We start from the raw sequence: 22,462 nt of genomic DNA, 5'->3' as shown, positions 1-22,462 counted from the left end.
GATTTAGACTAATCCTACACTAGGTAATCCAATCTTTCCCCTGTATTCCTGTCAATTCTGCCCAGATCCTACCAGTCAATTGCACACCGCAGTAACATACAGCAGCCAATTCACCTAACCACGCGCACATCTTTGGGACGGGGAAGATAGAGTACCAAAACTATTTTGATCCTAAAAAGTCTTTTCATAAGAAATGGGTACTGGATGGGAGGGAGGAAACAGGAAGCTCATTCCCACAGCGCCTCCCCTCATGACAACGGAACACTATGAAGTATTACGATGGACTTGTCTCTGATCGTGGGGGTTTTTTTTGCACTTAAGTCTTGTTCTGCATCATCATTTTCATAACTGCCTGTGTGTCCTGTGTGTTGTCAGTATCTACGTGCCTGTGATGCTGCTCCCAGCAAGTCTTTCATTGTACCTCTACCTCGCCATACTTACACACAGACAGGAACCATTACAGCACAGGGCAGGCCCTTTGGCCCACGATATTGTGCCGCCAGCCTTTTAACCAATTCCAAGATCAATCTAACACACAGATTCCCAACCTGGGGTCCATGGACCGCTTGGCTTAATGGCATCCGTCCAGGGCATAAAAAAGTTTGGGAACTAACTTTTCCCTCCCTCAAAACCCTCCACTTTAATTTCATCCCTAAACTCAATGTTAAAGTATATGCTGACAAATTTGACTTGACTGTTCTCTCTACTTTTCTGCAGATGTGCCGGTGTATACAAACGCCTTGCTGCAAGATCACTGATTAGGATGGGAAAGGATAGCCCAGAGGCACACACACGCACGCTTTGCTGCGACATCACTGATTAGATGGGGAGAGAATTCAAAATGCAGAGACGCAAAGGGACTTGGAAGTCCTTGTGCAAAATACCCTAAAGGTTAACCTCTAGGTTGAGTTGGTGGTGAAGGTGAATGCAATGTTGGCATTCATTTTGAGAGGTACAGAATATAAGAGCAGGGATGTGATGTTGAGGCTCAATAAGGCACTTGTGAGACCACACTTGGAGTATTATGTGCAGTTTTGGGCTCCTTATTTTAGAAAGGATATACTGACATTGGAAAGGGTTCAGAGAAGATTCACGAGAATGATTCCAGGAATGAGAAGGTTACTGTATGAGAAACATTCGGCAACTCTTGGACTGTATTCCCTGATGTTCAGGAGAATGAGGGGGGATCTTATAGAAACATTCTGAATGTTAAAAGGCCTGAACAGATTAGATATAGCAAAGTTATTTCCCATGGTAGGGGATCCTAGGTCAAGAGGGCACGTCTTCAGGATTGAAGGACGTCCATTTAGAACAGATGTGGAGAAATTACTTTAGTCAGAGGGTGGTAAATCTGTGGAATTTGTCACCACGAGCGGCTGTGGAGGCCAAGTCATTGGGTGCACTTAAGGCAGAGATGGATAGTTTCTTGATTAGCCATGGCATCAAAGGGTATGGGGAGAAGGCTGGGGAATGGGGAATGACTGGAAGAATTGCATCAGCCCATGATTAAATGGTGGACAAGACTCGATAGGCTGAATGGCCTACTTCTGCTCCTATATCTTATGGTCTTACGGTGATTAAGATGGGAAAGGGTAGTTGAGTGCCACACATACACACAAAGTTCTGGAGGAACTCAGCAGGTCAGGCAGCATCTATGGGGAGGAATCAACAGTTTGCGTTTCAGGCAGAGGTCCTTCAGGATCAGAATCAGGTTTATTATTTATTGAGATATGCTGTGGAATAGGCCCTTACAGCCCTGCAACCCCCGATTTAACCCTAGCCTAATCACAGGACAATTTACAATGACCAACTAACCTAGCAACTGGTACGTCTTTGGAGTGTGGGAGGAACTGGAGCACCCGGAAGAAACCTATGTGGTCACAGGGAGAACATACAAACTCCTTGCAGGCAGCGGTGGGAATTGAACCCAGGTTGAAGTGTTGTGCTAACCACTACACCACTATGCTGACGTATATCGCAAAATTTTTTGTTTGGTGGCAGCAGTGAAGTGCAATACACAAAATATTCTTCACTAGGAGTTTGAAGAGATTTGGTATGTCAACAAATACACTCAAAAACTTTTATAGATGTACCGTGGAGAGCATTCTGACAGGCTGCATCACTGTCTGGTATGGAGGGGCTGCTGCACAGGACCGTAAGAAGCTGCAGAAGGTTGTAAATCTAGTCGGCTCTATCTTGGGTACGAGCCTACAAAGCACCCAGGACATCTTCAAGGAGCAGTGTCTCAGAAAGGCAGCATCCATTATTAAGGACCTCCAGCACCCAGGGCATGCCCTTTATTCACTGTTACCATCAGGTAGGAAGTACAGAAGCCTGAAGGCACACACTCAGCGATTCAGGGACAGCTTCTTCCCATCTGCCATCCGATTCCTAAATGCACATTGAACCTATGAACACTACCTCACTTTTTAAATATATATATATATATATAAAATTTGTTTTTTGCACGATTTTTAATCTATTCAATTTGCATATACTGTAATTGACTTACTTATTCATTTATTATTATTACTTTCTTCTTCTATATTATGTATTGCATTGAACTGCTGCTGCTAAGTTAACAAATTTCACAGCACATGACGGTGATAATAAACCTGATTCTGAATTACAAAATAAACAAGAACATCAAATAAATAGTAAAAAAAGAGCAAAAATAGTGAATTAGTGTTCATGGATTCATGGACCGGTCAGAAATCTGATGGCAGAGGGAAAGCAGCTGTTTCTAAAATGTTGAATGCGCATCTTCAGGCTCTTGTACCTCTGCTCTGATGGTAATACTGAGAACTGGGTGGCGTGGGTCCTTAATGATGGATGTTGCCCTTTTGAGGCATTAATTTTAGAAGACGTCCTCAATGGTTGGGAGGCTTGTGCCCACGATGGAGCTGGCTGAACTTACAACCCTCTGCAGCTTTTTCTGAGCTGAGTCTTGATGAAGGTCGCAGCTCAAAATGTCGACCGTTTACTCCTCTCCTTAGATGCTGCCTGACCTGCCAAGTTCTTCCAGCATTTTTGGGTGTTGCTCTGGATTTCCAGCATCTGCAGAATCTCTTGTGTTTATTCTAGGGCCACTCTGCTGAGGGAATACCAATGAATTGATCCACTTGACTCGAAACAGGAGTGTGTGGGCCGTGGCAGTCAGAGCTCAAACTGGGCACGGCACCTAATGATGATGACTGCTGAGGGAAATAGCTGGTGCCTTTGATGAGTGAGTTACCTTACCTTAGAACGACCTATCACTGTCTCCGCTCTCAATATGACCCTCAGTTAAGCCGGAAAGGAATTCCTTCCCCCTCCTAAGAAACTGGAGCACCACACTGGGAGTGGTTAGCCTGCTGCCAATGAGGGTTGCACAGTAGCTTCACAGTTTTACAGTAAGACCAGGGTTCAATTCCCGCTGCTGCCTGTCAGGAGTTTATATGTTCTTCCTCTGACCACGTGGGTTTCCTCAGGGTGCTCCAGTTTCCTCCCACATTCCAAAGACGCACAGGTTAGGATTAGTAAGTCGTGGGCATGTCATGTTGACTCCAGAAGCATAGCGACCCTGGGACAAACCTCCTCCAAGCCTGTATTCAGAATCTCAGACTGAGAGAAATCGAGCCTCTAACTTCGGACCTGCATTTGTAAGTAAAGCACTTTTACAAGGTAAACATGTACAATCAGCAGGTTCCCTTTCTTGAACGACACAGGCGAACTGATAAGGTTGTTATAATCAGAGATACTTCTGTCCCTGTGAACTAACCACCGGATCTCGCTGAATTCATTTTCACCTCTTGTCCTGCTCTGCATGAGATTCAACCTTTGAACAGCTGATATGAAAACATTTAACAATTTGCTAATGGAGTGGCAGGAACCAGGTGTGAAAATCAAATATTGGAAGTACTCAACAGCTCAGGGTGTATTTGTGGAGAGAGGCACAGGGAATTACATCAGAGCTAATGGAAGGAAATTGCACCATCTCGGATCGCAAGACCCTGCAGCGGATAGTGAGCTCAGCTGAGAAGATCTCTTCCCGCCATTACAGACATTTACACCACATGCTGCATCCATAAAACAAACAGCATTATGAAGGACCCCACACACCCCTCATTCAAACTCTTCTCCCTCCTGCCATCTGGCAAAAGGCACCGAAGCATTCGGGCTCTCACGACCAGACTATGTAACAGTTTCTTCCCCCAAGCCATCAGACTCCTCAATACCCAGAGCCTGGACTGACACCAACCTACTGCCCTCTACTGTGCCTATTGTCTTGTTTATTATTTATTGTAATGCCTGCACTGTTTTGTGCACTTTATGCAGTCCTGGGTAGGTCTGTAGTCTAGTGTAGCTTTTGTGTTGTTTTACGTAGTTCAGTGTAGTTTTTGTATTGTTTCATGTAGCACCATGGTCCTGAAAAATGTTGTCTCTTTTTTACTGCATACTGTACCAGCAGTTATGGTCGAAATGACAATAAAAAGTGACGACTTGATTGATCAGGAAGTTTAATCATACAGTTTAACTATACCATGCAGTATCTATACCCACCACGAGAGGGCTCTTGTGCATCGAATATTCAGCATCAACACTGCTGCGATGTGTAGACAACGTCCATCGGAATATTTGAGTGTTCCTCGAGTAAGTTAGTTTATTATTGTCACATATACCAAGGTACACTGAAAAACTTGCCTTGCATACCGTCCATACAGATCCATTCATTACAACAGTGCACTGAGGTCGTACAAGAGAAAACAGAGTTATAGAGCAAAATAACAAAGGAACAGGCCCTTCAGTCCAACTAGTCTATGGCTCTGCCTGCACCTGGACCAAAGCCCTCCATACGTCTCTCATCCGTGTACTTATCCAAACCTTTCTTAAACTCTGCATCCCACCACTTCCACCGGCAGCTCATTCCACACTTGCACCACCCAAAGGGTCAAGAAGTTTCCTCTCAAGCTCCCAATAAGTATTTCACCTTTCACCCGACACGTAGTTCTAGTCTCACCCAACTTCGGGGGGGGGGGGTGAGAGAGAAAGCCTGCATATATTCTACCCCTAGAACAATGGCCCTCATTCTCCTACACTCCAGGGAATCTATCCGACTTCCCCTCTAACTCAGGTCCTCCGGTCCTGGCAACATCCTTGGAGATTTTCTCTGTACTCTTTCAAGCTTATGGAAAACAGAGCATGAAAGAGCGCAGAGAATAAAGTGTTAATGGTTACAGAGAAAGTGCAGTGCAGGTAAAATAACATTATTAGTAAATCTTAGAGGCCTAGAACTTAAGACTAAAAAAAAGAGTAGAATGGTTATAACTAGAGTAATGAGAAGAGCTACAGACAGCAGCTTGCAATGGCTCTACCAAACTAACACACACAAGCAGGTCAGGCAGCATCTGTCAAGGGAAATGAATAGTTGATGTTTCCAGTCCTGATGAAGGGTCCCAACCCCAAGATGTCGACTGCTCGCACGGTAGCGTAGTGGTTAGGCACAATACTTGACAGTACAGGTGACCTGAGTTCAATTCCTGTCGCTGTCTGTAAGGAGTTTGTACGTTCTCCCTGTGACCGTGTGGGTTTCTTCTGGTTGCCTCGGTTTCCTCCCACCATCCACAGATGGACCGGATGGTAGGTTAATTGGTCATTGTAAATCATCCTGCGATTAGGCTCGGATTAAATCAGGGGTAATTGTCCTGCGATTAGGCGCAGATTAAATCAGGGGTAATTGTCCTGCGATTAGGCTCGGATTAAATCAGGGGTAATTGTCCTGCGATTAGGCTCGGATTAAATCGGGGTAATTGTCCTGCGATTAGGCGCAGATTAAATCAGGGGTAATTGTCCTGCGATTAGGCGCAGATTAAATCAGGGGTAATTGTCCTGCGATTAGGCTCGGATTAAATCAGGGGTAATTGTCCTGCGATTAGGCTCGGATTAAATCAGGGATAATTGTCCTGCGATTAGGCTCGGATTAAATCAGGGGTAATTGTCCTGCGATTAGGCTCGGATTAAATCAGGGGTAATTGTCCTGCGATTAGGCTCGGATTAAATCGGGGTAATTGTCCTGCGATTAGGCTCGGATTAAATCGGGGTAATTGTCCTGCGATTAGGCTCGGATTAAATCAGGGGAATGCGGGGCGGCGCAGCCCAAAACGCCAGAAGGGTCAGTTTCACACTGTATCTCTAAATAAAATACAAAAATTCCCTCCATAGATGCTGACTGACCTGCTGAGTTCCTCCAGCATTTTGTGTGCGTTAATAACTCTGGTAGTGGGTAGCGGCTGCATATGTCACAACCACAAGGCATGACGAACCTGCCTCCCGGGCTCAGCTGGCTCTGGCTGACAGTACCTGGTATGGGCCCCTATCCAGGGTTACGGATCCCACTGCCTTGTGGGTATCTTTGGGAGAAGAGAAGGCTAAGGAGTAAATCCTACATAAATCCAGAGTGGAGCCCCTAAGGCAGTTGGGTGATGTATCATGTCACCTCCCAGCAGCTCCTGCAGCCAAGTTGATGTCAAATGTACTGCGTCGCATTCCTTTGGACCACATCCTCAAGGCCGGGAGGGGGATCTTGATGTCTGGGCAGCCCTGGGTCTCCATATTCATCGCCTAGGTCCATTGTCCACTTAGACAGACGGAGCCATTATTAAGTTAAGGCATCCGTTAGTCTTGCGAGACCATGGATCTGCGCCTGGAAAGTCTTCACTCTCCAGGGCGCAGGCCTGGGCAAAGTTGTATGGAAGACCAGCAGTTGCCCATGCTGCAAGTCTCCCCTCTCCACGACACCAATGTTGTCCAAGGGAAGGGCATTAGGACCCATACAGCTTAGTACCAGTGTCATTGCAGAGTGATTATGTGTGATTATGTACCTTGCTCAAGGACACAACACATTGCCTTGGCTGGGGCTCGAACTCACAACCTTCAGGTCCCTAGTCCAATGCCTTAACCACTTGGCCACGTGCCCATGTGTATTATAATATAATGGCTCTTACCAGCATCTGCAGGATCTCTTAAGTCTACCAGATTTACAAGCCATGGAATTATGGGAAACACAAGCACAGGAGCAGGCCATTCAGCCCTTTGAGACTGTTCCGAATTATGTTTTGAGTAGACAACACGCAAGCCCTTACCTGGTATATGGGGGTCAGCAAGATTGTCTGGGATTCTCCACTGATCAACCTGTAGTTTGAGTGCATTTACTTCATCAATATCTCCAGGCACTCTGCAAAGAGAGAGAGAGTACACTTTAATTTTATGTGCTGAAATAATGTTCCACATAGTAAGAGATTAAACATTCGAGCTCTGTGCAAAGAACTAAGAAAAACAATTAAGGCTATTCTCCACAATGTAAAATTGAAAGCACGTACCAGCAGCCTTAAGAGCAGCTTCCGCCTCGCTGTAATGAGACTCTTGAACTATAAATGGACATCTCACACAACAAAATGGACTCCTGACCTCACAATTTACCTCGTTATGATATTGCATTTCATTGTTTACCTACAATGGACTTTCTCAGTAGCTTTTACACTTTTTTGTGCATTGTTATTGTTTTACCTTATTCTACCACAGTACACTGTGTAATGATTTGATCCGTATGAACAGTATGCAAGACAAGCTTTTCGCTGCATATCAGTCGGCATTATCATTATCTGCTGTGTTATATGAATTGAGAGATCACTGTCTTCCATTTGCCTTTCATCTGATTCTTTTCTCTATCAATGACCATGATTGTTCTTGGCAATTTTTTTCTACAGAAGTGGTTTGCCATTGCCTTCTTCTGGGCGGTGTCTTTACAAGACGGGTGACCCTAGCCATTATCAATACTCTTCAGAGATTGTCTGCCTGGTGTCAGTGGTCACATAACCAGGACTTGTGATATGCACCAACTGCTCATACGACCGTCCATCACCTGCTCTTGTGGGTTCACATGACCCTGATTCGGGGGGGGGGGCTAAGCAGGTGTTACACCTTGCCCAAGGGTGACCTGGGGGGAAGGAGCACCTTACACCTCCTTTGATAAAGACATTTCTCCACCCCGCTACCCACGCATATTGGTACGTATGACAGTAATAACCCAATACATTACAGAGCCTACTATCCCGTGGAGACTGATTCACTCTCAGCCAGGAGTTTAACAGCAACCTGCACTGATAACAGAGCCTTCAGTGTAGGATTTGAAACAATGTCACCTGGCAGCAGCATTTTCAAACAGGTCAGCCCTTGAACTCCATTAACGGACAACAAAAGGAAATGGTGGAAGGTGCTTCGTGAGGGGGTTCCAAACTGTACAGCCCTGGCAGCAGTTGACATGGCCGCCAATGGAGGAGACACTCGGAGGATTGAGAGGTCAGGGAGCAGCATGGAAACTTTGGAGGCTATAGAAATTAGAGTGTGGGGTGCGAAGGGGTACGTTGTGCATGATGGATTTATAAACAAGAGGGAAAATATGAATACCGAGGCATTGAATAGAGTTAATGTCATAGAGATACAAAATATAATAATTGAGTCACTGTCATAGATATCTATGTAATAAAAGTCAATGTCATACAGTCAATGACCATACAGTGTCAATGTCATACAGGCCGCACGGGGTCAATGTCAGGGAGATACTATATACCAACAGAGTTAATGTCAGAAGTATAATATAAGAGAGTAAAAGTTCCCTCTAATTTTTCTTTTACAGCTGTGCCACCAACCATTGCTCTGAGAAGGAATTTTTTACATGGCCTGAAAACTGTGCAGCATTTTAGATTAACATAATATAAAAGAAAATTCCGGCTGTGTGGCAACAAAGACCGTGTGCATGGGAGCACTTCAGTTACTGCACGGTTGTGCGCCCACAGAGCTCAAGGGAATAGTGAGCAAAAGGAAAGCCAGCAAGCTTGGATATAAAACCATAAGGTTTTACCATGGGATTTCCAAATGATCAGATTGTGAATTGTTGGAGATTTATTGTACTCTGAGGCAGGAGGTTTGGTATGGGGATGGGGACTGATGGGGTTCGCTTGCAATGAGAACCATACAGCGCTGCGTTGATTGGGAGTGGATAAGAGTGTTTCCCACAAGCCATGGTGGAGGCACAAGAAAATTCTGCAGCTCCTACAGGAGATAAGGACATCAGTTTTGACAGCACTGCATTGTAACTGCTGAAGAGAGATAGCCGAGTGTCTTTACCGATCGAAGCTTGCCAACACCGCAAGCATTACCACACATAAGTTGATTTGAAGTACAGTGCGTGGTTTACTAAGCACTGCAACACCACTCCCAGCTCTGTGCTTATTGACAGTGGCTGTTATTGGGCCGTTCAAACCATTTGCTGGCTTCCTGTCCCGGGTCACCAACAGCTAATATTAGACATTCTGACTGGAAATTTCATTGCACTCATAAAGGAAGTCGAGGGTGCAGGCCATTCTCTTCCCAAGAAAAATAAACAGTAGGAGGAATTTCAAGTAACTGAGCACTGCGCTGAAGAGACCAGTCCCAGTTATGATTTGCTTGACTGCCATTATGAGACCAAAGTCAAGTTGGAGGAGCAATACCTCAGACTCTTGTCTGGGTAGCCTTCAACTTCATGGCATGGACCTCGATTTCTCCAACCTCGGGTAACTTCTCCCTCCTCCATTCCCCATTATGGATCCCCTTTCACCCTCCTCTTCTCTTCACCTGCCCATCACATTCCTCTGGTTCCCCTCCTCCTCCCCTTTCTCCCAAAGTCTACTGTCCTCTCCAATTAGATTCTTTCTTCAACTCTTCCAGCTTCATAGTTCATCCATCCCCTACCTACCTTCGCCCTCACCTGGTTTTACCCATCACCTGCCTACCAGCTTCTTGCTTCTTCCCCCCCTTCCTTTCCAGTCCTGATGAAAGGCGTCGGCCCAAAACATCGATTGTTCATTTCCCTCCATAGATGCTGCCTGACCTGCTGAGTTCCTCCAGTATTTTACGTGTGTTGCTCGGATTTCCAGCATCTGCAGATTTTCTTGTTTGTATTAAGCTTGTACTAGCTTTTTAAAGATCTTTCCAATTACCTCCATTCTCTTGTGCTTTGCTGCATCTTTGTGATTTCTGCTCCAATTAGTTCCAGCATTTCCTCCTCTTTGTTCTGTTCTCAGGTCAGCTGGGGCACTGCTGGCAGGTGCATAGGAGATTACAATTACCCTTCAAGTCTTGGTATTGAGGGTAAAATCACCCCAAATCTCTCTCCTCTATTACAGTTGCAGAGGAGCCGACTGATAGATGTCCAGAGATTGTGTTCCAGCTGGTCTGTGGTCTTGGAGCACGGGATTGTGGTAAAGGAAAATTCCTTTCACTCCAAGGGTTTTAAGTGTTTGCAATTCTGACGAGGAGTTGCTCAAACATAAAATACATTCAAAGATTAGATGATAGAACTTTGGACCCTAGGGATGGGGATTGGATAGGAAAGCCATGACTTTACTGAACACAAAAGAGATTGCAAATGCTGGTATTCACAGTAATATTTTGCTGGAGGGATTCAGGGGATTGAGTAGCATCTGTTGGGGGGGCGTGGAAGAATTGACCTGATGCAGGGTTTCAACACAAATATTGAGAATGCCTTTTCCCTCTCACCGATGCTGGTCTACTTATTGAGTTCCTCACCAATGCTGGTCAATTTATTGACTGTTCAATGATCTTACTGAATGCTGGGGCAGGTTTGAACAGCCATCCAATATCCCACTAAAACTTGTCATCACACAGTCATTTTCACCTGGTGAAGATAATACTCAAATCACAAAAAAGGCATGACAGCAGCTACACTTCATTCGGACTCTGAGGAGATAAGGCACATCACCAAAGACTCCAGCAAATGTCTACAGATGGAGCCTGGAGAGCATTCTTACTTGTTGCCCCACCGCCTGGTGTGGAGGCTCCAGTGCGCACGATCGAAAGAGGCCGCAGAGGGTCGTAGACTTAGCCGGATCCATTGTGGACACAAGCTTCCCCACCATCACGGGCATCTTCAAAAGGCAGTGCGTCAATCCGTGATGTCCCTCACCATCCGGGACATTCCATTTTCTCATTACTACCATTACCCATGAGGTACAGGAGCCTGAAGAGCCAGACTGAAAGTTTTAGGAACAGTGCCTTCCACTCCGCCATCAGCTTTCTGAATGGTCCATGAACACTTCCTCACTATTCCTCTTCCACACTATTTATTTGTTTTTTGTTGTAACTTATAGTAATCTTTTCTTTGTCTTGTACAATATAGCTACCACAAAACAAATTTCGTGACATCTGCCAGAGACAATAGACCTGATTGTGAGACATTACAACCAACTCAAAAATCCTAATCCAAAAGTGACCACCTTAAACACACCACTGAAAACCCAGAATCCCTATCAGGCTTGGACGTTAGGATAGGAGGGGATGAGAATTACATTTCTGTGAAAGAAAGTTTTAGTTCTGGGTCTCTCAGTCAATCTTTGGTTGAAATAGGTGGAGGGGCAAGTAGCTTTGAGGAAGTGGAGAGGTTACAGAAGGACTTAGAAAAATTAGAAGAATTGGCAAAGAAATGGCAGATGAAATATAGTCCCGGGAAGTTTATGGTCCTGCACTTTGGTGGAAGAAATGAAAGGGTTGACTATTTTCTAAATGGAGAAAATTATACCAAAAACTGAGTTGCAAAGGGACTTGGGAATCATCATGCAGGATTCCCTAAAGATTAACTTGCAGGTTGAGTCTGTGGTGGGGAAGGCAGATGCAATGTTAGCAATCATTTCAAGAGGACTAGAATATAAAAACAAGGATGCAATGTTGAGACTTTAGAAAGCACTGGTGAGGTCTCACTTGGGAGTATTGTGAGCAGGTTTGGGCCCCTTATCTGAAGAGAGATGTGCTAACATTGGAGAGGGTTCAAAGGAGGTTCATGAAAATGATTCCAGATTTGAACGGCTTGTTATATGAAGAGCATATGATGCTTCTGGGCTTGTATTTGCTGGATTTCAGAAGAATGAGAGGTGACATCATTGAAACCTATTGAATAATGAAAGACGTTGACAGAGTGGATGTGGAGAGGATGTTTCCTATGGTGGGAGGGTCTAGGACCAGGGGACACAGCCTCAAAATAGAGGGGTGTCCTTTCAGAATGAGATGAGGAGGAATTTTTTTTAGCCAGAGTGGTGAATCTGTAGAATTCTTTGCCACAGGCAACTATGGAGACCAAGTCTTTAAATCAGAGGTTAATAGATTCTTATTTGGTCAAGGCATGAAGGGATATGGGGAGAAGGCAAGAGTTTGGGGCTTAGAGGAAAAATGGATCAGTCATGATGAAATGGTGGAGTGGTCTGGACTGGCCAAAATGGCCTAATTCTGCCCCTATATCTTATTGTCTTATGGAAGTGGGTGTTACTGAGGTTTTATTTTGTTCTCAATATTCCAGATTTTGTCATCTTTGACTTTGGGCACCACGGTAGCTTAGTGGTTAGCGTAACACTATTACAGCTCGGGGCACTCCGGAGTTTTGCAGTTCGATTCCAGTGTCATCTGTAAGGAGGGAGTCTTCCCTATGGAATGCTTGGGTTTTCCCCAGATGCTCCAGTTTCCTCCCAGAGTCCAAAGACATACTGGGTAGGTTAAACAGTTATTATAAATTGTCCCATGATTAGGCTAGGGTTAAATCAGTTGTTGGGGATTGCAGGGCACTCAAAGGGCCGGAAGGGCATATTCCTCGCCATATCTCTAAATGAATAAACACAACGTGTACAAACATCTGCTTTGGATAAGCAACAACTTGACATCATGTGTCTTCTTTGTTGCCTTTCTACAGCCAAAGACACAAGTGTAGCTTTATGACCTTTACCTGCAAAGGATGAAAATTTGCAAAAGTCTTCCAATAAATCAGTGGCCCATTTTCATTTAGATCCTTTTAGTGGTGGGGGGAGGGATTCCATGACATAATGGGGCCACCCAAGCACAGACTTACCTGAAGATACCTTCAATCTGCGCACCACCCAATCCCAAAACTTTATTGGACAGATGGGTTTGAACCCAGGGCAGCTTCTTCTCCGGATAGCGCTCGCGTTGTCTTTCCATAATCTCTTCCAGGGAGCTGCCAAACATGGAAGGGGTGAGGATGGCGTTTTTTGCATGATGGATTTCCTCAATGGTTGGTTTCCTTAGGCCCTGTCAGTTGAGAAAAAATCCTTTCAGTCCAGTCAATAAAGAACTCCAATAAGCCTTTATTAAGTCAATAAGCCTTTCTGTTCATGGATAACACCTCCACTCCACCCCAAGCAGTATCACACATCAGAACACCCCTGCTGCTCAAGAAAACTTATTTCCACTGAGCACGGGCAAGACTAGAACTAGAGGTCATGGGTTAAGGGTGAAAGGTGAAATGCTTAAGGGGCGCATGAGGAGAAACTCCCTCACTGAGACTGTGATGGGGGTGTGCAACAAGCTGCCAGCGGAAGTGGTGAATGCAGGTTCGATTTCAACATTTAAGAGAAGTTTGGATAAGTACTTGGATAGGAGGGGTATGGAGGGTTATGGTCCGGGTGCAGGTCGATGGGACTAAGCAGATTAACGGTTCGGAACAGACCAGATGGGCCAAAGGGTCTGTTTCTATGCCACAGTGCTCCAGAACTACTCTAAATCTCTTGCCTCATTCCCTGTCAATTTGATATGCCAGGACCTGCGCAGTATTGCAGGGTCCTTGCAAGGAATGGTTACACTATGGGGTGAGATGTTTCACGCAGTGTAATCACAATGTGAGATTCAACGTTCAAAGTAAATTTATTATCAAAGTATGCATACATCACCATATACTACCTTGAGATTCATTTCTTTGTGGGCATTTACATGAAAATAATGAAATACAGTAGAATTTATGAAAAACGATACATAAAGACTGACAAACAATCAGAAGAGGACAAACGGTAGAATTAATTTTAAAAAGTAAGTAAATAATACTGAGAACATGAGCTGTAGAGACCTTGAAAGTGAGTCTATAGGCTGTGGAGTCTTTTCAGCACTGAGGTGAGTGAAGTTGTCCATGCTGTTCAGGAGCCTGATGGTTGTACGCTAATAACTGCTCCTGAACCTGCTGGTGTGGAACCCAAGGCTCCTGTACCACCTGCCTGTTAGTAGTAGCAAGAAGAGCAGACTGGAACACATCTGTCTTTAGCGGGGATCATGAGGGAGCATGAGACTGAAGATATGAAGTCTGTAAGATTTTTGCACATTAAAGGTAACCAGGTGGAAACTGACCTTGAAGTACAGGGTCCTTATGCCAAGAGGAATGATAACCAATGTGTACACAGTAACGTCAGACATATAAGCCTGAGATAGTGACGAGGTAATGATCAGGAAAAGTGACGCTGCAGGGATCAAACCAATACAGGTGTCCCCCGCTTTTCGAAACCTCGCTGTTACGAAAGACCTACATTAGTTACCTGTTTTCGCTAACAGAAGGTGTTTTCACTGTTACAAAGCAGCCAAGCTCCTCCCCCAGAACTGCATTCTAGCCGGCATTGCTTAAACACGTGCCTGTGAGCAGCCGTTAGCAAGATGAGTTCTAAGGTATCGGAAAAGCCTAAAGGAGCTCGTAAGGGTGTTACACTTAACGTAAAACTAGACATAATCGTTTCCATCGTGGTGAACGAAGTAAGGACAAAGTGAGTTTGGCTTGTGGAAGATGACGAAGATGATGTTGAAGAGGTTTTAGCATCCCATGACCAAGAACTGATAGATGAAGAGCTGATGCAATTGGAAGAGGAAAGGATAACAATCGAAACCGAATGCAGTAGCGAACAGACCGAAAGTGAAGTCGTCCAGGAACTGAACGTGAAACAACTACGTAAGATTTTCACTGCAATTATTGCAGAAGAGTACGACTTCAATTTTGAAAGGGTACATAGGTTTAGGGCATATCTGCAGGATGGTTTGAGTGCTTACAAAGAACTGTAAGATAGAAAAATGCGCGAGACTAAGCAGTCAAGCATACTGTCGTTCTTCAAGCCTTCCACATCAGCCACAGCAGACGACGAACCTCGACCTTCGACATCGAGGCAGGCAGACATGAAGATGACCTGCCTGCCCTGATGGAAACAGACGACGACGAGATGACACCCCAGTGTCCCACCACCCTAACCTCCGGGCCGCGGACCAATACACTGCTGCGGAGAATGCAGCAGTAGTCAGGACGCACCCAACACATCTTTAAGAAAAAAGCCAAAATAAACAAGCTAATTCATTAGGTACTGCCCAGCACGTAAATGTCGGCCCAGATCAGAGGCGATTGCCGATTGCGTCGCCTCTGATCTGGGCTGACATTTATGTGCCGGGCGGCACCTAATTAATTAGCTTGTTTATTTTGGCTTTTTTCTTATAGATGTGCTGGGTGCATCCGGGCCACCACTGCACCACTGCATGCTTCGCAGATCGGTATCGGTCGGCGGCCAGGAGGTTGGGGACCACTGCACCACCCCATCCTCCGACGACTCACCATCATCAGTGTGTTCGCTATCTTCCCCATTCCGGTATGTGATACTACACTGTGCATACATTATTTCTACTTTTTATAGGCTGTGTATTTTTATGCGTTATTTGGTATGATTTGGCAGCGTCATCGCTTAAAGGTTACTGGAGAGAGTGTTTCTGCTGAGAGCGCTTGCGCCGTGTTTCTGCCGAGAGCGCTTGCGTGAGATTTTCGCTATGGAGAACAGTGCGGCAATGATCGTAGAAAAGTTTTTCTACTTTATATGGGCTGTGTATTTATCATATCATTCCTGCTTTTACTATATGTTACTGTTATTTTAGGTTTTATGTGTTATTTGGCATGATTTGGTAGGTTACTTTTTGGGACTGCGAACGCTCACAAACTTTCCCCATGTAAATAAATGGTAATTGCTTCTTCACTTTACGACATTCCGGCTTACGAACCGTTTCATAGGAACGCTCTGCCTTCGGATGGCAGGGGAAACCTGTACACCCAACAGATATAGAAGACAACAGGTGTTGAGAAGGGGTGCAACAGGTATCCACCTGGATGATGCATGTGCGTGCATGTGCATGTGCGTGCGCGCGCACACACACACACAGATACACAATTTGTACCTTTTTTCCTCCGGTCACAGCAACCTTCTGAAGCTTACGATAACAATATTTTGCATACGTGCTGATAAGTAGATCTGAAGGAAAGAGAAGAAAAACAACAGTTGATTAAGATGCATTTTTAGCAGAAAACTGAAAATCTTGTACAGATCACAAGACATGGGAGAAGAGGAGGGGAGAGAGAGGGGAGTGAGAGGTGGGGGAGAGGTGGAGGGGGAGAGGGGGTGAGAGAGGTGGAGGGGGAGTGGGGGTGAGAGAGGTGGGGTGAGAGAGTGGGGGATGAGAGAGAGGGGGTGAGAGAGAGGGGTTGAGAGAGGGTGAGAGAGGGAGAGGAGGTGAGAGAGAGAGGGTGAGAGGGAGAGGGTGAGAGGGAGAGAGGGAAGAGAGGGGTGAGAGGGAGAGGGGTGAGAGGCGGAGGAGTGAGAGGGTGAGAGGGTGAGAGGGCGAGAGAGAGGGAGAGGGCGAGAGAGGTGAGAGGGAGGGGTTGAGAGAGGGACAGGGCGAGAGAGGGAGGGGGTGAGAGAGGGAGGGGGTGAGAGAGGGAGGGGTCGAGAGGGAGGGGGAGAGGGAGGGGAGAGGGGTGAGAGGGCGAGAGAGAGAGTGAGAGGGAGAGGGGGAGAGGGGTGAGAGGGAGAGGGCGAGAGGGAGAGGGTGAGAAGGAGAGAGGGGAGAGAGGGGAGAGAGGGGAGAGAGGGGAGAGAGGGGAGAGAGGGGAGAGAGGGGTGAGAGGGGTGAGAGGGAGAGGGGTGAGAGGCGGAGGAGTGAGAGGGTGAGAGGGTGAGAGAGAGGGAGAGGGCGAGAGAGGTGAGAGGGAGGGGTCGAGAGAGGGACAGGGCGAGAGAGGGAGGGGGTGAGAGAGGGAGGGGTCGAGAGGGAGGGGGAGAGGGAGGGGAGAGGGGTGAGAGGGCGAGAGAGAGAGTGAGAGGGAGAGGGGGAGAGGGGTGAGAGGGAGAGGGCGAGAGGGAGGGGGCGAGAGAGGGGGAGGCGAGAGAGGGGAGAGAGGGGAGAAGGGTGAGAGGGGTGAGAGGGTGAGAGGGGTGAGAGGAGTGAGAGAAGTGAGAGGGGGAGGGGTGAGAGGGGGAGGGGGTGAGAGGGGGAGGGGGTGAGAGGGCGAGAGAGAGGGGGAGAGGGCGAGAGGGGTGAGAGGGAGAGGGTGAGAGGGGGAGAGGGTGAGAGGGTGAGAGGGGAGAGGGGAGAGGGGAGAGGGGTGAGAGGGAGAGAGGGAGAGAGGGAGGGAGAGGGGGTGAGAGGAGTGAGAGGAGTGAGAGGGTGAGAGGGGTGAGAGGGGGAGGGGTGGGAGGGGTGAGAGGGGGAGGGGGTGAGAGGGCAAGAGAGAGGAGTGAGAGGGAGAGAGGGAAGAGGGGAGAGGGGAGAGGGGAGAGGGGAGGGGGGGAGAGGGGGAGAGGGGAGAGGGGGAGAGGGGGAGAGGGGGAGAGGGGGAGAGGGGGAGAGGGGGAGAGGGGGAGAGGGGGAGGGGTGAGAGGGGGAGAGGGAGAGAAGGAGAGAGGGAGAGAGGGAGCGAGAGGGGTGAGAGGGGAGGGGGAGGGGGTGAGAGGGGGAGGGGGTGAGAGGGGGAGGGGGTGGGGGGTGAGAGGGAGAGGGCGAGAGAGGGAGGGGGCGAGAGAGGGAGGGGACGAGAGAGGGGAGGGGGTGAGAGGGCGAGAGAGGGGGTGGGAGGGGGAGAGGGGTGAGAGGGAGAGGGTGAGAGAGGGGGAGGGGGCGAGAGGGGGAGGGGGTGAGAGAGGGAGGGGACGAGAGAGAGGGGAGGGGGTGAGAGGGCGAGAGAGGGGGTGGGAGAGGGGTGAGAGGGAGAGGGTGAGAGAGGGGGAGGGGGCAAGAGGGGGAGGGGGTGAGAGAGGGAGGGGACGAGAGAGAGGGGAGGGGGTGAGAGGGGGAGGGGGTGAGAGAGGGAGGAGGCGAGAGAGGGGGGGCAAGAGAGGGGGGGCGAGAGAGAGAGAGGGGCGAGAGAGAGAGAGGGTGAGAGAGAGAGGGTGAGAGAGAGAGATGGGGGGAGAGAGAGAGAGAGGGGGGGTGAGAGAGAGAGAGGGGTGAGCGAGAAGGAGAGAGGATTAGACTTTTGCAGAGTACTGTATGTCTTATGGTCTTAAGACTAACAATACGTCTAACATCCATGTAAAGGTACCCTGTGGGACCAAGTAAATTTCGATAACCAATGAAACAGTCAAGCTGTTATCAACTATCCTTAATTTGAATCGACACCTCAGTAATCATACCTTGACTCTGTAACAAAACTAGTAGAGTTACTACCTCTCACCTCCAGTGGAACTAGTTAGATCCAAAAATGTGTGGTTGCTTGGTTAAAAGGCCTCTGTAAATTGTTTCTGTTGTATAAATGAGAGGTAGTATCTAGGGGAAGGTAAATGGGAACATAGAGAAAATAAAGTGGTTTGGGCAGGATAAGGGTACTTGATGGTCATCACATTCTTGAGCTGAGGGGCTCATTCCTATCATCTCTCTCTGCCTCTGGCCATTGCTTCAACCTCTACAGAGCGCAGTAATTCAATCTAAGAGAGCGGCACAGTAGCGTAGTGGTTAGCAGTACTATGGACCCGGGTTCAAGTCCCGCTGCTGCCTGTAAGGAGTTTGTATGTTCTCCCTGTGATCGCGTGGGTTTCCTCTGGGTGCTCCGGTCACCTACCACAGTTCAAAGATGGCAGAATAGTTGGTCATTGTAACTGGTCTGGTGACAATTAGGCTTGGATTAAATCGGGGGATTGCTGGGTGGGTGGTGCGGCTCAAAGTGCTGGAATCGCTGGATCACAATGAATAAATAATATAAAAGATGACTCAGACTACAGGGGGATGGACAATCAAGGCATACAGTGACCACTGTTCCTTCTAGTAAGCTGTGCAGGCGTGCAGCCGCGCAGTAACTAAAATGATTCTGTGCACATAGCCTCTGTTGCTGCGCAGCTAGAATAGTGACAAGATGAGAAAGTTTGTGAAACATGAAAGGTTTTCTTTCTTGCACTGTATTTCATTATACCCTTCAATGAATAAATTAAAACATTTTTATTCTAAATATTCATCAAATACAGGTTACAAAAAAAAACATTTAAGGTGCCGTGCAGTTTTCAGGCTGTGTAAAAATTTCCTGCTCAACAGCGATGGTTGTAAGAAATATTAAAGGGAATGTTGAGCATGGCAACGATGCACACATCCTATGAATGAATAAAAGGAATGGTATGCACAAAGCCTACTCAAAATCTACCTTCCTCCTCCTCAATATTCTGTTTCCTCTTTTTCCTGGACTTTGAGAACTTCTTATTTTTCATTTCCAGTAGTTCGTTGATACGTTGGGTAACTGGAATTTAAAAAAATATATAAAGCACAACATTAAAGTCAATTCAGATCAATATCACAAACTCATATTTCAAATAAGGCATCAAGGCACAGTGGTTACTTTTCCATTTAAATATATTAAATTCTTTAAATGCATTTGTTCCCAATCACATTGTCACATTATCTTGCGGTTACCTATTACAGTGAGGCAAGTTGTTCTGTATTCTGCTGTGTGGACCCCAACCACAGGCCCAGGTTCCGTTTTCTGCTGTGGACCTCCAGGCCTCTTCTAGACTATCTGCATGGTCCTAACTTAAATCATACACCACATACTTCCCATTTCCTAGCACAGAATTGATACAGAAACTGACCAAAGTGAATACTCTACAGCCACCAGCTATCACTGATTGGGGTTCCATTCCCAACGCCGTCCGTAAGGAGTGTGTACGTTCTCCTCATGACCGAGTGGAGTTCCCCCAGTTGCTCTGGTGGCCTCTCACATTTCAAAGACGTAAATGTTAGAGTAAGAGAGTTGTGGGCATGCTATGTTGGCACAGGAAGCGTGGCAACACTTACAGGTTACCACCACGCATCGCAAACGATGCATTTCACTGTCAGTTTTGATACAGATGACAAATAAAGCTAATCATTCATATCTTTATTTTTAAAGAGAGACCGCAGTTGCTGAAGCCTGGAGCAACACAAAATCTGCTGGAAAACACTTCTAAAGTCTTCCCAAAACCAAAAACATCAATGCGGTTTTGATAAATATTATCAAATAAAAATAGTGTGAAAGGTTTCTGGGAAGTTGCATGCTGAAGGTAGAGAGGCAGGTAGAAGGGTGTGAAGAGACACGGATGGTAATCGGGGTTAAGTTTGAAGAAGGCAAACATAGAGGCAGATGCATTAGGGCAGGGGTCCCAAATTTCATATACTATCCACCCCTTCCATTAACCAAGGGGTCTGTAGACCCTAGGTTGGAACCCCTGCATGAGGGGCATTTCAGAAACTCTTAAGATAGGCACGTGGTTCCTTAAGGTTGTCATAGCTGGGGGTGGGGGGGGGGGTGGTGGTGGAGGTAGTTGGGATAAGCTCCCACTACCTATTAAATGCTCCCAATGGCGTGCACCTCAAATAACCTCTGACAACCAGGTCCAGCTCCTGGCCTTCACGTGTGGCTTAGCTACAAAGCCTAGCGGAACTATTTCTACTGACAGGAGAAGGGGCAAAGGCCGGTTACTGGCACCTTAACAACAGTTGCTTCGGGGCAGATGGGGCTCATCAGCTATGCTTGACAGCTCATGGAGGAGGAAGAAAACTCTGATCTCAAACTTGCAGTTGTACCACGCATAGGGAAGGCTTCAGGAAAAATGTGTAGCTGGAGTACCTAAGGCAGTATTACATCGAGTTCAACTCTTTCGACGCCGCTGGTGCCAAACTATATCAGTCTCTGCCGTTCCTTTGAATTCGTCAGCTGCACGGAGTGGGCGAGCCTACTGCAAGTAAACAACTTGCTCTCCACACCGTACTGGCCTGACATGCATTCTGGCTCGTGGATCACGTAGACAGCTAAGATTCAATAACTATATATAACAATTACTGCACGGAAACAGGCCATCTCAGCCCTTCTAGTCCGTGCTGAAATCCAAAGTCAGCTGACCAATGGAGGGCTTTAAAGAGAGGCGCATGGATGATAGAAAAATGGAGGGCTACAGGGGAAGGAAGGGCTAGATTGATCATAGAGTAGGTTAAGAGTTCGGCACAACATCGTTGCCCTGCACTGAGCTGTAATGTTCTATTGTCTATGTTCTTTAGCGAAATGCCCAGGTTGAAGACACTTCTGGATATGAGGAAGGGATATGGTGTGAGTGAAGTGGAGCAGGAAGAGTTGTACTAAAGGACTTGGAGGGCTGTGAAGCAAGGGTAATGGTTTTAAGTACGAGTGTCAAGGCAAAGCCAGGTAAAGTCATCATGCCTGAACAAGACATGACCAGGGCTTCACACAGTGTGGCGAGTAGAAGGTTGGTGAAATGAGACAAGACATTGAAGACTTTGATCGATTGTGAGAGGGTGTACAAATACAGTAGAAAGAATAATATGGAGTAGTCCTAAACACAAGAGATTCTGCAGATGGTGGAAGGCAGGAGAATGGAATTGAGTTTGCTAAATTAACAAATTTCATGTCACATACCGGTGATAATGAATCTGATTCTGATTCTGAAATCAGCCTTGATCAAATGCTGCAGCAGACTCAATGGGCCAAATAGCTCTTATGTCTTATAGTTTTCTTTTAATGTAGAAAGTGCAACAGATAAGTTGCACAATGCAAACTCCCACAAAATGCAACATGTTAAATGACCAGATAATCTGCTTTCAGCATCGTTGGCTGTGGAATGTATATTGACCAAGACACCAGTGTAAATGGTGCTAGAATGTGTAGATGAGTGTTAACATTTGGGGAAGCTGAGGTGAATGAGAGAATGGGGAATGAAATAAGGATTGGTGTAGAATTAGTGTGAATAAGTACTTGACAATTAGTGTGGACAATGTGGGCTACAATCATGTCATGAAATAGTCCTTCATTCACCAAGAGGGTAGAAGGAATGCAACTTAATGGGTCATTTGAAAAATAGCACCTCTGTTGGTGGTGCCAGAGAGGGGCTGAATGGCATTTCTACCCTGATTTAGGGTCACTCTTAAAGCCTATGCTGGGTCTGTTTCCCCATTCTGGCTCCCCTCTTAACCCCTCTCTTAATCACCTCCTTCTGGTGCTCTTCCTTCCCTTTCTCCCATGGTCCACTCTCCTCTCCTGTCAGATTCCTCCTTCTTCCTCCCACACACACCGACCTTCCCCTCACCTGGTTTCACCAATCACCTGCCAGCTTGTACTCCTCCCCTCCCCCACCTTCTTCCCTCCTTTCTTTCCAGTAGGTGGGTTATGGCAATTATAAATGCCCCGAGCACTCTTATTGCTGAAGGGAGAATCAGCCAGGTTCCATCATCACCAATGCCCTTCCAGTAACTTCTGCAGAAACATGGACGTGAGGACGTGGGAGGGATCAGGCTTCTGAGATCCTTAACAAACAGTATTATGAGG

General features: G+C 46.7%; 1 protein-coding gene across 4 annotated transcripts in view; it reads right to left on the bottom strand.

Moving 5' to 3' along the window:
- Nucleotides 1–22,462, bottom strand: part of LOC134342688 (rho GTPase-activating protein 39-like) — a 234,955-nt gene that overhangs the window by 12,095 nt on the left and 200,398 nt on the right. For all 4 annotated transcript variants that reach the window (XM_063041107.1, XM_063041109.1, XM_063041108.1 and 1 more), the window contains 4 exons: nt 19,295–19,387; nt 16,066–16,139; nt 12,932–13,131; nt 7,122–7,213 (listed from right to left, as the gene is read on the bottom strand). In XM_063041107.1, coding sequence (XP_062897177.1) covers nt 7,122–7,213; nt 12,932–13,131; nt 16,066–16,139; nt 19,295–19,387 — 459 coding nt within the window. The remainder of the gene's footprint in view (nt 1–7,121; nt 7,214–12,931; nt 13,132–16,065; nt 16,140–19,294; nt 19,388–22,462) is intronic.

This window comes from Mobula hypostoma, chromosome 2 (genome assembly GCF_963921235.1).
Source record: "Mobula hypostoma chromosome 2, sMobHyp1.1, whole genome shotgun sequence".
NCBI classification, from domain to species: Eukaryota; Metazoa; Chordata; class Chondrichthyes; order Myliobatiformes; family Myliobatidae; genus Mobula; species Mobula hypostoma.
The sequence above is the reverse complement of the archived record's forward strand: the minus strand, read 5'-3'. Positions and strand labels throughout refer to the sequence as shown.